Source organism: Meriones unguiculatus, chromosome 15 (genome assembly GCF_030254825.1).
Source record: "Meriones unguiculatus strain TT.TT164.6M chromosome 15, Bangor_MerUng_6.1, whole genome shotgun sequence".
Taxonomy (NCBI): domain Eukaryota; kingdom Metazoa; phylum Chordata; class Mammalia; order Rodentia; family Muridae; genus Meriones; species Meriones unguiculatus.
In genome coordinates, this window is record NC_083362.1 from 74,745,119 (window position 1) to 74,759,733 (window position 14,615).

The 14,615-nt window shown below is 50.2% G+C and overlaps 1 protein-coding gene across 13 annotated transcripts in view; it reads left to right on the forward strand.

Moving 5' to 3' along the window:
• Agap1 (ArfGAP with GTPase domain, ankyrin repeat and PH domain 1) overlaps nucleotides 1-14,615 on the forward strand; it is a 435,843-nt gene that overhangs the window by 140,315 nt on the left and 280,913 nt on the right. For 7 of the 13 annotated variants that reach the window (XM_021650398.2, XM_021650397.2, XM_060368820.1 and 4 more), the window contains exons 3-4: nucleotides 3,796-3,883; nucleotides 4,595-4,606. In XM_021650398.2, the coding sequence (XP_021506073.1) occupies nucleotides 3,796-3,883; nucleotides 4,595-4,606 (100 nt within the window). The remainder of the gene's footprint in view (nucleotides 1-3,795; nucleotides 3,884-4,594; nucleotides 4,607-14,615) is intronic. The other 6 variants (XM_021650399.2, XM_021650400.2, XM_060368822.1 and 3 more) reach the window with 1 other exon arrangement.

A 14,615-nucleotide genomic window follows, 5' to 3' on the forward strand; every position in this document is an offset into this window, starting at 1 on the left:
TTCTTTTTTTTTTTTTTTTTTTTTCATTTTTCTTTAAATATTTTGTTTTGAGACAATTGCAGATTCACATAAACTAAGGAGTCACAATACAGCAATCCTTTACTAAACGTCTTTAATGGTAACCACAGCAGTCTACAGTGTAGTGCCAGAATGTACAGGTGATTGATGCTGACGTTAAACCAGTCAAGACCCCACCATTGCCATCACCACAGACACCTCATACTGCTCCTGTACCCACTCTCACTTTCCTCTTACATCCACATTTTTCTTTTTCATCTTTTTATTATTATCCTTTATTACAATTTATTCAATTTGTATCCTGGCTGTGGCCTCCCCCCTCATCTCCTCCCAACCCCACCCCTCCTCCCTCTTCTCCTCCTATGTCCCTCCCCTAGTCCACTGATAAGGGGAGTCCTCCTTTCCTTCTGTTTGACCCTAGCCTATCAGGTCTCATCAGGACTGGTTGCATTGTTTTCCTTTGTGTCCACATTTCTCTCTTTTTTTTTTTAATTAAATTTTTATTTTTTAATATTAATTACAGTTTATTCACTTTGTATCCCAGCTGTAGCCCCCTCCCTCATTTCCTCCCAATCCCAGGCAGGGCTCCCTGCTTCATCTCCTCCTATGCCCCTCTCCAAGTCCACTGATAGGGGTGGTCCTCCTTCCCTTCCATCTGACCCTAGCTTATCAGGTCTCATCAGGGCTGGCTGCACTGTCCTCCTCTGTGGCCTGGCAAGGATGTAACCCCCAATCCCCGGGGGGGTAGTCAAAGAGCCAGCCACTGAAGACAGCATCTTAACTTGCGTAGTCTTAGCTGCTGTAGAACTACCATGTAGCCCAGGCTGGCTTTTGAGTCACCACCTTTCTGGCTCAGACTCCCAAGTGCTAGAATTACACAGGCTTGTGCCACTATGCCTGCTCTGGTCCACATATTCGTATCAGCCAATAATAATTGAGGATGATTGCTGCCAAAAACTTATTTTCTGGTATATGGTTTTCTGTTGTAAGCACTCGGTATGAATAGCAAATCTTGGCAGTTAAAGAGATAGCACATTGCTCGTCTAAATGTGACTTTCTGAAGCTGTCTTAAGCTCACTGTAACTGACTTGTCCTATAATCAAGGGCTCATCTGTAGTTTGAGAAGGGCCATGTGCTCTCCTGTGGTGAGTGCCCTCTCGTGGTGGCATTAGCAGGCACCTCATTGTCTAGGGCACCTCGCCCAGTCCTTGACTGGAGGGGATGCTCAGGTCTGAAGAAGCACCCCTTTGTTCTGTAAAACATTTCCCATGCCCACAGGGCTGCTATTGTTTCTGCCCTCATGCAGCACCCAGACACACAGGTGGCTCTTTAAGTCATCAGCTTGGGACTCTCAGCCCTGCCTGGAAACACAACCATGGAATGATGTCACTAAGTCTCCCACTGTCTGCCCGGGGCTCTCTGAAGTTGTGCTGTAGTTGCTTTCAGCAATGCAGATGGGTGCCAGGCCGCACAGGCTCCACGCTTCCACGTCTGGGTGGAAGCGGTGGGCAGACCTTGCCAGTAGAGGTGCCACCATGTATTTTGCTTATACTCTCAGCTGGGATTTTTAACTAAAAGGCTCCATTTCTTTTGTAGAAGATTCATGTTTAGTAGTTGAGTAGAAAACACAGGGAGCTAGAGAACTGAGTTTGTAAAAGCATTGTGCCCTCCTTCTTCTGGTGATGATAGTGAGGGGCACAGAGCCTGCACACGCGAGGCAGGATGGCGCCTCTCCTGACTGAGATACCCAGCTCTGTCATCATCAGGGCGCCCTCTTTCTGCCCATGAAACCTCAGGCCCGGGCTGAGTTATTTCCTCCTCCGCAGGTGACATTCAGGAGTGGTTGTCACGGTTTCACAGGAGGGCCACATCCTAACAGATGGTAGTTTCTGCCAGCGTTTCAAGTTAAAACGATGCTGCTCACAACCTATGGGGTGGGTGCACAAGCCAAGAACCCTCCCTCCCCAGTCCAGAGGCAGATGGCACTGGCCACAGATACGGCATACCTTTGCCTGTTGTTGCAGGAAAGAGTGGCTGGCGTCAGTACGCAGAGAAAGCCCAGCTGCACAATGCTGGATACGGGGACGTTTCTTCCAGGAAGAGAAAGTAATCTTAATTAAAAATTCCATTTCTGTGGCATATACTGGCACGGATTTTTCTCAGCTTGAAGCTGACAAACAGCAGGTGCCCTCGAGCAAAAGAATAATTAATAGGCAGATATTCTCAAATGGTGGAGGCTTGAGGTAGGAAGATACAGGTTGGGCTTGGAGGGGAGACAGCTTTGTGCAGGAACCGTCCACATGCCCTGGCCCTCAGCCCAGCTCTCGGTGGTAGAGACAGCTCATTCATACTCCCTAGTGTTAGTCATTCACCAGCCATTCACTCGCTGAGTCCATGGGACCTGTGTAGCTTCCATGGGCTGCATGCCTCAGGCAGGGCAGAGAAGATCTGCTAAAGGCTGTGTTGGGCTGCAGTGTAGCAGCAGGAGCCAGGGCCTGAGGGCATCTTGCTAGCCCCAAGTGAGGATGTGGCATTAAGGTGTACATCCAGGCTGTTGTGACAAGATCAGCAGCTTGTGAGCAGTCAAGCCTGTGCTCACAGTCCTAGAGGACAGAAGTCAAAGGAATCTGCAGACTTGGGGGCTGGTGAGGGTTTGGGGGTCATCGCTCTGTAGAACACAGGTGGAGTGTTCTCTCCCCCTTCCTGCTAGACCACTTTCAGATATATGCTGACCCTATGTGGACAGTGTCCCTGTGACCCCTACCTTCTCAGAGGCCCCATCCCCTAATAAACACCCAGGGGCTGGGGGACATAAGCATTCAGAAACAAAAGCATGGACCTCAGAGGGTGTGATGTGTGAGCTGGCTGCTGATTCTGAGTTGGAGTAGGATTTGGGGCTGTGATTGATCCGTGTGGAAAGTTTTAGTCACATGGAGACTGCAGGCCAGTAGAGATGAGCTTGGTAGCTCTCCGATGTAGGAGACAAAGCCAGGAGGTAGGAAGCTGAGTGGCCTGAGGGCTACAAGCATGGTGAGAGGGCCAGGACGGGGGTGGGTATGGGGAGAGTTGCACAGACTGGGGGAGGAAGATGGGCTGCTCCCTAGAGCAGTGGGAGGAAACTGCGGAACTCGCAGCGCAGGCCAGGTGCCCTTTCACCTGGGCGCAGGTGTCCCTGCCCGGCCTCCCTGGCTCCTGTAGGCGGCATTCACCCCACCCTTGCTCCCTCCAGTGTCATTCCCACCCACTGTGATCACCGTGGCTGTCTCTGCCGTAGCGTGACTGTTGCTTTTCTCTTGGTTGTGTATTTCTGAGAGGCAGGCTTACTGCCTAATCTCGATGGGCTCTGCCTCCCCTCCCCCATCCCACCTACTCCTGCCTCCATATCTTTCCCATGTTCACCTTCTTAGGTAGGAACGCACCAGGTAGTCCTATCTGTAAATGACTCTGTAATACTGGGTCCCATGGAACCTTTCCTCCTTAGTGTAGGAAGGCACCTATCCTGTGGACATTTGAGCCAGTACATGTGTGCCAGATAAATGAACAGAAGAATGCCAGCCATGCTGACACCCTAATAGCATCCAAAACTAGTGAGGACAGGAGTGGCTAATTTAGGTTTGACTCTGTCTTCAATAGAAATAGTTACAGTTTTCTTGGTTGGTTGGTGTTTGTTTGTTTGTTTGAGCATCTGCAACATTTTGGCAGGGTGATTATGACCATGTGTGCAGAAAGCTTAGAGTGATTTAATCGCCTCTAACTGTTGTCTTATTTTTGCTACAGGGAATTGTGGGTAACTTGGCCAGTGGCAAGTCCGCACTGGTGCACCGGTACCTGACTGGCACGTACGTGCAGGAGGAGTCTCCAGAAGGTATGCTGCTCTGCTCTTCAGCAGGTGGTTAGGTGCCCGCTTAGCCTTCAGGGATTCATTTTTTCTTTACGTATTCTAAGTCATTGATGACCCATGCCAAGGCCGTAAGAAAGCCACCGAGTAGCAGAGAGACTTAGGTGTACGCTCCCTCCCATGGGGGTTTCCGTGCGTTCACTCCAGCATTTTGAGGGTTAACTGAGACGTTCTTGAGTGCATTTCTGCTGTAAAGCACGTCCTCTGGACCCTCAGGCCAGTGCGACTCCTTTGAGTACTGGTTGGACGTCTCTCTGGTCTGGACCCTACCTTGTAATGCTGCTCAATCACAGACATCAGCATTTCTAAAAACAATCCAGATCCCTCCCGCCACTGCGTGTCTGACTATGTCTCCCTTTATATCGTATTACAAACATGTAATAATCATTTTGCATGCAAGTTAGGCATTTCTTTTGCCATTAGACATTTTGATTCTTCTGTTGACATATCCATGTCTTACTGTGGTTCTGTTCCTTTTTTATTTTTTATTATTTTTTTGCTTGAATGAAGTTTATGACAGTGGTAGTAGGAAGCCCTTTAGTCCCCTTAATCCTAAGCGTAGCCCACAAGCCATTTTCTAAACTATATTTTCTCCCCATGTAACCTTTTGAAATCCAACTCTGAGACACTGAATTTCTGGTTCCTTCTTTTTCTTACTGGCTGTTCCATTCTTTGCAGATATGGACGCAGGTAACTATGCATTTTCTTCATGGCTTGTCTCGTTTTGGAGAGAGGAGAGGCACAACCTTGTACTGTAGTGTTCTCTTCCCGCCGTGTTCTGTGTCTCATCCTAGTTTGTTCCATTTCACCTTTTTCTTTAAGTTCAGCATTCCACCCTGTTTTGTCCCTTAGCTGTCTTCTGAGTAGTAGTCCAAAGTAGCTTCACGTGTCCCCTGTAACACATGTTTTGGCCCTTTAACTCTTGTCCTAAAGACTGTGGAATCGTGTAGAAAGAACAGAATTCTGAGGGGCTTGCTTGGGGCTCTGCCACCTTCCTGTATTACTTCCCAACCATATTTGGAAAGCCTCGTGGCTGTCAAATCAGAGAAACACCCATTTTTCAAATTCTCCCCGTGGAATGATGATTTGGGAGGAGGGGAGGCTCCAAACCAAGGTTTGTGTATGAGACCAAATGGACAGAGGCCCGACTTGGTGGGAACTGCAGTCCCAGGTACCCAGAATCTGGTGTGGAGGAGGAAGGAAGGTAGCGTCTTCCCCGACCAACCGTCCAGGGCCATGCAAGGACTCTCTTCTTTGAGCCTGAGTGTGAATGTTCACCACAGACAGCTTGACTAGACTTGCCTAGACTTGGGGTCTGTAGTGGTTCTGTCTTGGGGCTTCTGTGTGTGGCACTTTCTGTTGACACTCACTGTTGAACAGTTGGTAAAATCTGCTATCAATTATCTGCAGCTGACCCACTGCAAGGCAAGCATATGCCTTTTCCAGGCAACTCTGTTTTGAACGTCTTCCAACGCCCACATTTTGGACTGGGATTGCTAGAAGTTCCAGCCAGCCTCTGGTTTTCTTGCTGTCCCTCTATGGCTCAGAGGTCCAGCAATTTGGAGCTAGGTCATGCTGAAATTGCTGATTCTAAAGGAAGAGTCAGGACCACATCTATGTTTGGTCATTATTGTGGTGCCTGTCATTTTCCCATTGGACAGTCAGTCTGCCCTAGCACACCTGTGTCCTCCAACTTGATTTATATGCAGTGTAGAATATGGCGTTCTATTTTGATCATCACAGAGGTTTTTTCCCTTTGAAGGTTCACACGTAAGAAGTAAAAGTTGTGCCCTGTGAGGTGACCTCGTTGGTTGTTAACAACTCCCCCGGCCCCTCTGCAGAGTGGGAGTATATCATTGTGCTGGCAGACACACAGCTGAGGACCCCTGGATCCAGGAGAAAGAACTTAGGTTCTCTCTCGCCCTCCCCTGCCTACCGGTGTGTCTTCTTGCTGTGAACCATGGGCCAGGGTGCTTGTCCTGTGCTGGGTGGGGGAGCTTAGAGCCGCACCATGCCCAGGTGTACCCATCTGCTGTGAATGAGGAGGTCTTCCTGTACTTGGAAGCCCTTTGCCTTGGGCAGTTCTGTTTCCCAGGAGCTGCCCATGAGTTCCTGTCTGGAATGCAGCAGGTAGCAGCTATTTTCTTTAGAGCTGGTTTCTATTTCCTGTCCTCCTGAACACATCCTACACCAGCAGCGGGAGGCAAAGGAATGTGTGATCACTGTGTGATTGCTGTCGTGCAATCCTGAGATTCTTCTGTGGGGTCAGGGAACTTAGAGCTGGGAGATGGTTGTAGTCTTTTCCTCATGAGTTAATGCAGCCAGTTACCCAGGCTAGCTGAAACCAGGAAGCTGCCAGTGCAGCGCTGTGGGATTGGTGTCTGATTTACTGTCTTTGTCCAGGAGTGTGGAGAGTCTTGGGTGCCTGGTCATCTGGGGCCTGCAGAAAGTGTCAGGGATAGCTCTAGTCCAGCTTCTCTTCAGAGACTCATTAGCACGCAGGTGGACAGGTGTGCTTGGTGCCTGGCTGAAACTTTGGGTTTGGAGTGAGCTGTGTGATCCTCCGAATCCTCCAATTTCTTTGTGTTGCAGCTACCTTCTGATTTGTCCTTTGTGACGCTACATTTTCCATCGCTATAAATAACAAAACGCCCAAGACTGGAAAACCGCCTTGCTTTACAGAGAAAATAGGTTATGTTATCCCACAGTTTGAGAGACTGAAGGTTCAAGACTGGGCAGTTCCATGTTTGGGGTCTGGTGAGGGTCTCATGGTGGCATCATAGGGAGAGCATATATGACCAGGAACCACGCGATGAGGCAGGAAGCTTGAGTGTGGGCTGAGGCCAGGTTTGCTCTTTACAGCAACCTTTTTTCTATTGAGAATGAACCATAATCCTCACGGACATAGACTAGTTCCTTCAGGGGACAGCATCTCCTACGAGTAGGCTCCCCGCACTACAACCCACCTGTTAAAGGATTCAACACCTTTCATAGTTGGAAAGCAGACTTCCTCTGTACAAACCTTTGGAGACACACTCAAACCATGTCCAAGTCGCAGAACTCCCCTCTGACTGCTAGAGCAATCATCTGGCTCGCTGCTCCTCTGCAGTCCACATGGCTGTGTGTCTGCCCCTCGCTGCCACTCACTGGATTCTCCATTCCCGTTCACAGTGGCACTCGGCCGTTCTCTGGTTTAACACATGCACACATATCCTCTGCTGTGATCCTGCCTTGCCTCCTGGGAAGTTCCGGCATTGGAAGGGATAATGTGGCAAGGAGCTTAAAACAGAACTCCACTGTTTAAGAAGAGAGCTGCTTCTTGACAGGAGCATTCCTGGTGCCATTGCCCCAGAGATGCCTCTCAGCATCACCTCACAGGGTGGCTGAGTTCTCTTGTCTTGACACCTTTTTAGTTGACACTTTATTCTATGAGAGAAGAGAGTTGACTTGAAAGCCTTGGAGACATAGGCCAGAGAAAACAGTTATGCATTATTCTTAGCGCTACCTCTAATTAGTGACTTAGGGAAAACCAGTTTATCTCAGCGGGGAGTCGTGATCCGTGGAAGAAGCTGAGAGAGTGCAGTTTGTATACGGGTGGTCTCCTTCATGTGTGAGCATGTGAGCGAGTGTATTTGTAAATGTGTATGTATGTGTGGTGTGTGATGGACACCAGGGTCCCAGGAATGCTGCAGCAAAATACCATAGACCAAATAAATGGCTGAAAGCAGAAGTAAAGTTCTTTGGCAAATTTGGTTCTTTTAGGAGGCAGACAGAGCAGCTCTTGGTGGTGTCGGCACCATACCTATGTAGTTAGGGCTATGGAGGAGGATGTTGGGGGTTGGTCTGGTGCGCTGTGTATTCAGAGGCTGATTTTCATGTCCCAAGATCTGGTTGCAGTCCAGATGTGGGCATTATCAGGATCATTGATGAGTGTTATGTAAACATTGCTCCCCAAATCTCTGGGAAATAAGCTGGACAGCCTAAAGCTAGGCAGAGGAAACAGGGAAGCTGGACTCCCGTCCCCAGTCTTGGGGTCCCAGGTAGGGACCACGAGGCAGGAAAGGAAGAAGAAGGAGAGAAAGGAAGTGGCCTGGAGACGTGGCCCTGAGGACTGACCTGATGGAGCGGATTCCGGCCGTGTGGCTGGGAATTGGCCAGGCTAGTTATAGATTCAATATCTGCCACTGCTGGCCTTTGAGTCCCACAGGACAGGACCAGCCTGGGTGTGACTTTCACACCTCCCTTCCAAGGCCCTATTAATAGCTGCTAATTAGAGCTGTGACCGGTGTTTGGGCTGTGTAATTTCAGTTTCCCCCTGTGTGGTAGGTGTTTAGCATTCACCGCTCCCTCTGCCCCGCCCCGTACCAAACCCGTGTGTTTCGTGTAAATTTTAACTCTGCCGGGGGGGGGGGGGGGATAGAGAAACAGCTTGTCAACAACATGTGGGAGGTGTTGAGAACGGTGTCTCATCCCAAGGCGCTGGCTGTTGTATCCTGCAGGGTTGATAGGCTGTGGGCCCAGCACAGCCCTCTCTGGGTCTTGTTTCTTCCTGTTTGTGGATTGGGGCCCCCAAAGGCTGTGCAGATGGAAGGCACAGAGACTGTCCCTCTCAGTGGCCTCAGTGTGTCTGTAAGGATGCATGGAGCACAAGGCTTGAAGATCAAAGGCAACAAGCCCAGGAGCAGCCATGGCCTGCCTTCGTGCATTGGGAACATTGATCACCCCTTGCTGATAACTTCTCAACCAAAACCTGCAGATGGGACAGGGTTAAATTGTGGATTGAAGTTGTGTTGTCAACAAAACACCTCCTTTTACCCAGATCCAGAATAAATAAACCCAGAGACAGTAAATGGAGGCTGAGGCCCACATGCTGCCTGACGAGCTAGGAAGGCAAGGCACAGTAGGCTCACTCAAGAGTCACCCTCTGTAGCTTCGGAAAAGGTTCTAAAGAACTGCTACATTCAGATGTGGCCCGGGAGCACATGGACCCGCAGTCTACATGGGCATAGTTCATAAGAGATTTGTTTCTTTTACCACTGACTTTTTTCATTGCTTTTTGTCTTTTAACCTGTTCATATTTGGAGGCAAAAAGCTTCAGGGCTGTGGTTGCCCTGGATCTGTCTAGACCGACAGCCTGGTCAGGAGCTTGGTGATAGAGACACGCCTCCAGGATTGCTGGCTCCGCCTCTCTCTCTCTCAGCCCTGTTTCTGTGCTCCCCTGGCTTTGGCAGGAGTCGTTGACTCATGCTGGCTGACCCCAGCAACACGCAGTGAGGGTGTACAGATAACGGCCTGGAGATCCCCACATCAGCCTTCTTTTTTCTCCCCCAGAATGAGAAAACAAGTCATCAGAAGTCTGGCCCCAAGACACCCATTTTGCAACAAAGTAACCCAAGAAACCGGAGTAATTAAAGGCCGACCTCTCACTGGGGAGGGAATCTCAGTGTCTTTCTCAATGAAGCAGTTGAGGGAGGTGGAGGAGCCCGCCAGTCCGCCTGTTAGGGAAAGCAGTAGGTGTGTGATACTGAGTCATAGCCACCAGGTGAGGACGCGGTTAGCACAGCCCTCTAGGTGTCCAGGCTGGGGCAGGTGGAGGACTCCTTCAGGTTCCCAACCTGCAGAGGCTCAGGTCTTTTGTTTCCGATCCCATGGTCCCTGTGTGTGACTTGTGCATACTCTGTGCCCACTGTAAACGGATGACATAGGGCACAAGGCAAACGCCGCATGTATTGCAGTTCTGTGATTTTGCTAACGATGACATGAGCAAACATCCATCTCTGCTTGGTAGGTAAGACTTATTTTGGGGGTTATCTTTGATCTGTGCGGCTGGATCTGTAGGTGTGCAGCGGGGTATGGAGTACGGAGTGCTGATGGTGACATAGACCTAGTGAACTGAATCCGAAGGTCTCCGCGGTGAGAATTGCCCCGGGAGCCCTAAAGGAAGTGCCCACCCCTTACGAACTTCAGTGACAAATTCTACCTAGTACGATTGCACCAGCTCACCTGAAAAACAGTGACAGTTTGGGGCTTCCTTAGAGTGTGGAGAGGTGGGGGGGGGGGTTCACCGGCAGGAGTGTGATGATCCCAGAGCAGCTGCACTGGAAACTTCACCCAGCGTGAACGATGCCTTCTTCATGGCCATGTGGATGGAGTCCCCTTTCCGTTAACTTTTGTGAACCTTATACACCGGCACCTCCTTCAATGAGGCCATGTGCAGTCAGAGCCAATTGTAAACAAATGGGAGGTGTGGCTGGACTCTCAGGTGAGGGTCCAGTGACCCTCGGTAGATCATAGACCCAGCACTGGCAGTCGACTCTCTGAGGAAGGCATGGCTGATCTGATAAAGATGGTAGCTGTTTTCTCAGAGGATAGAATAATACAGCAGCCTCATAACTCACATCAGGAGACCAGAGTCTGAGCCTGAATCGCTTAATGTCTGACAGTGCTCTTTGGTATGCCTGGCTAAGTAGAGTGTTCAGACAACGGGCCTACTTGAGAGAAGCTCAGAGCGCACGTGTATTGTCAGTTTCCTTTTGATGGAGTGGTTTTAGGTTTGCTGAAAACTTGGCCAGTTTATGGGAGGGAGTCTAGTCCACATCTTGGGAGAAAGACAAACTATTGTGGGGGGTTGGGGGACCTAAGACTTGAGTAGGGGTGCTGATGGGAAGGGAACAAAAATGCACCCCATAACCTGGCAGCGTTCAAGAATGCAGGTCAGGGCTGCCATGCAGTCTATTCCGTCTGCTGCTGTGCCCTGAAGAGACTTGCTAATAGCAGCTGTGACTGCCTGGAGCTGAGGACTCAGGGTTCCCAGCTCATCACAGCCACTTAGCAGTCTTACGACATTCCACATGTCACGAAAACACAGAGTGACTTGTGTGGAATACTGAGAAGAATATCAGCCTTTGTATAGCGACAGCCCTGTGTCTGCAGAGCCATGGGTGGCCTGCCTCTTCCTGTGTGGGCCCGTCATATGTGGGCCTGTCATGTGGGTGCCGTGAGAGGTTCCACCCCTGCTCCCGGATCCTCGGCTCTGACGCCTCAGCGTCCACTGGTGTTCTCAGAGGTGTGTCTGCAGCCACCAGTGCTGCCCTCTGCCGGAGGACCCATTTGCTGCTCAGGCTTAGTCCACGTGAAACCATCTGACATCTTCAGGGCATCCCAGGAATCCCCAAGTGTTGGTGAGACCGATAAAGGCACAGCTTATATGTCATCTGGGAACACACCTGACAACCGGGAACCTAGACCAGAGAAGAAGATAGGGAGTGCCCGGTACCCTCCCCTGGGTCTGGAAGTGCTAGGGCCTTTGCCACCTTTATAGATAGATGGGAAGGTGTGGGCTCGTGGGTTGCTGTGGGCAGCAGAGACCATGGTGCCAGGTTCTCTTGTGGGCTTTATTTGAGTTGCTCTCTCTGGGCTGCTGATGCCACGTTCTTCAGCAGGTTTCTGGTGGTGACTCACATCCAGCCAGAAGTTGCCTGAGAGTTGCTGTCCCGTGCCTCAGTCTTGATACTCCTCCAGAGTGCCTGCCTGGGCTGCTCTCCTAACAGGCGCGTCTGGCCAGTGTCAGTGAGTGTGTTTTCAGAAGCACGTGGATCTGAAATATTTTGTTAATGGATGTTTACTTAGTCTCCTAGAAACAAACGCTGTGGTAAACACCCAGCCTGGCTTCTCAGAGTTGCTGAAACACATTTAAGCTGTCAGCTCCTAGAACCTTCCCCAAATCCAGTAAACTTTAAAAAAGCTCAGTCAGCCACTATTGCTGCACAGATGTTAGGCTTCCTCAGACTCTTCTTGGATCCTGCTTGATGTATGAGAGAAACAAAAATCCAAAATTTGTATAGCCCTAATAAAACTGGAGTGGTTTTGAAATTTATCCACTTACGTTTGTTAATGTGACTTTTACCCTGTTGTTTGTAACCAAGGGATTTTAGCAAAAGTAACTGTGTGGGGTTATCTCTGAGCCTGGAGATTGTGGGCCCACTGCTTGGTTGGTAGGTCAGTTTAGTTGCTGTTCTGGGTGATTTGCGATACTGACCTGGTACGTAAAGGTAATGTCATCTACCTTACCTTCCACGTTGTCATCCTGTGTGTGACAGTCTGCAGCTCTAACCACATGACATAGAACCTGAATACAATGCTGCCTAAGACAGGTGAAGGTCATTGAACTTTGAACGATGTAAAAAAAGAGAAGCATGCACTGTGAACAAGGGGAAAGGGCGAGAAGAGGAGGCTGTCGTGTTTCTGGCGTCCATGAGTCTGGCAGAACAAAATGTGTTTTTCAGTTGGTTGGCAGGAACTCCGTGGCTTGTCCATGCTTTTATCATTACTTCAGCAAGAGGCTGAAGACTCACTGGAAGCTGGCCCAGGGCCTGGGGTTGGTGTGTGCATCCAGGAAGAGGTTGTTTCCAGGATAATTACATGGAAGTGATTTATACCTGGCCAGGTGCATGGCCTCCAGCCCTGTAGTAGGGCTGGACCAGCTGGGGTGTGCCAGCTAGCTGAGTGTTAAGGCCATGGTCACTGGAAGTGCACTTGGATTCCACTGGCCTCCAGAGTTGAAAATCAGCCAGCCTGGCTTTCCACACAGCTGTTGCTGCCCCAGGAAACGCAAGAGTTGAGCATGGCGATTGTTTTTTAATTTATTATTAGTATTAGAACGGGATTCGGTATGTCGTAGCCTGGTCTTGAAGTCACTCTGTAGCTGAGGGTGACTCGAGCTTCTGATGCGATGCCTCTAGTTCTCCAATGCTGGGATGGTAGGTGTGCACCGCTGTGCCCAGTCTATGCTGGGGCAAACAGAACCAGGGCTTCGTGCACGCCAGACAAGCCCTCTACCAGCCGGGCTGCATCCCCAGACCCACAACACAACCGTTCTCAGCACAAAAAGCATAGATGGGCTCACATTCCAGCCACGAGTCATTTTCCCAAAGGTGTTTTAGCTCCAGGGGTGTGTCTTATGCTTCAAGTCCATCACCTGTACCTGCCAGTCATTAATCTTCAAATCTGTTACTCCTGGACCCCACATCTAGTACTTTTGTCTGCTGGGCCATTTGTGCTTGGCTTTGCCCTCTAGTGGGCAGCCTGCTTCCACTTGTAAGGCACCTTGTAGCACCAGTCTGCTGGGCTCTGGTTGCGGCAAGACTAGGTTTACTGTATGAGTCTACACCCGAGTTGGAGGCAGGGGAGAGTGGACCCATCAAACAGGGCAGGTAGGCTTCTTGACCTGTGTTCCTGGAACATGGCCCCTGACACACTGAGACGCACAGAGCCCCTCCCTCTCCGTCTCTTCCATGTCTTGGCCTTAACATGCAACTAGCTAGCTAGTTAGCTGTTGCCGTGCAGTACCGAAGACCAGCTGAATGTTTTCCCTTCCGCTTTTCAGGTCTTAGTTTTTTTTCTTTCCAGCAAAATATTCAGGCACTGCTCTGAGCGACTTTGATCACATCACATGCTTCTCTTTGAACCAACTGGTATGCCTAGGCATAAGGAAATGTCCCGGCTAGCTAGTCTCTTGGAGCACAGGAGTGAGCTCTGTCTCACGGTTGGCTCCTGAACTGTGGATGTGGAGGTAGATCCAAGTCCCGTGTTGTATCGACCGAGTGGCAGATGTTCTTTTCAACGAACGTTTCTTTTAAATGAAACTGTAAACAGGGGGCACGCACAGCGACACTCAGCACACACGGTACAGAGCAGGGCTGGGTACACGGTGCCCACCTCCTCCTGCCTCACACGGGTGTCCCCTGACTTCTGGTGGCTCCGCGGACTGAGCCTAGGGTGCTCTGCTTTCTCCTGGAACTGTTCTTTCCTGGTTCCACAGGGATGTGTGTACTTATAATGACTGTGGGTACAGACCAGCAGACCCAAGGACAGCTGAGCCCAACACTGTCTCATCTCAGCACTCACTGACAGCAGCTTATGAATGACAGCAGCCTCCTGTGACCTAACGACTTTGAGTAGTTGGCTTACCTGTGATTGATCCAGACCCCTGTCCATAGAGGTTTCCACAGTGCACTGTTGAGATTCTGTGGGACCAGGCAGAGACAGTTGCGGTGTATAATGTGAAACTGCTGCTAGGCCTGAGGCTGGCCTATTCCTGTGACTGTGAGGTCAGCACAGTGGCCAGCAGTTTCTGGCTTCTTGAGCTACGCTCCTTATTGATAAACATTTAATTTTTAAAAAGTTAGCACCAGGAGAAACAGAAGGAGACAGAATAATGAAACACAGCAGTTGTTCTGCAAGGGCCAAACGAGTGAGCCGGCCATGTCGAGAGGACAGTGTGTGTGTCCGCTGGGGAGGGGCCTGATGACAGGATCAATCCACACTGTGCCTGCTCTTTTTACACCGATAGGACGATGGCTTAGGTTGCGTAAAGTCAAGTTCGATGTCTGAAGAGAAGAGAGCTCCTGAAGAATTGTCACAACCTAAGTGTGGGGTCACCATCAACTAGGGAGGACAGTTCATGCTTTGGAGATGACTGGGGGTCGGGTGGGGTAGTCAGGAGTTCTCAGGCCACCTCTGGGCTTTGGAACCGACTTGGATTATGCTAGAGGTGATCTGCGGGCGCCTGGCACCCCAGAGCCCTCTGCAAAGCTCTCCTGTCCCATCAGGATTGTTGGCTTCTTTAGCTCATGCTGGCCTGGGGCCGACACCCCAGCATCCGAGGCACACAGACCTTTTTCCAAGATGTTCAGATGCA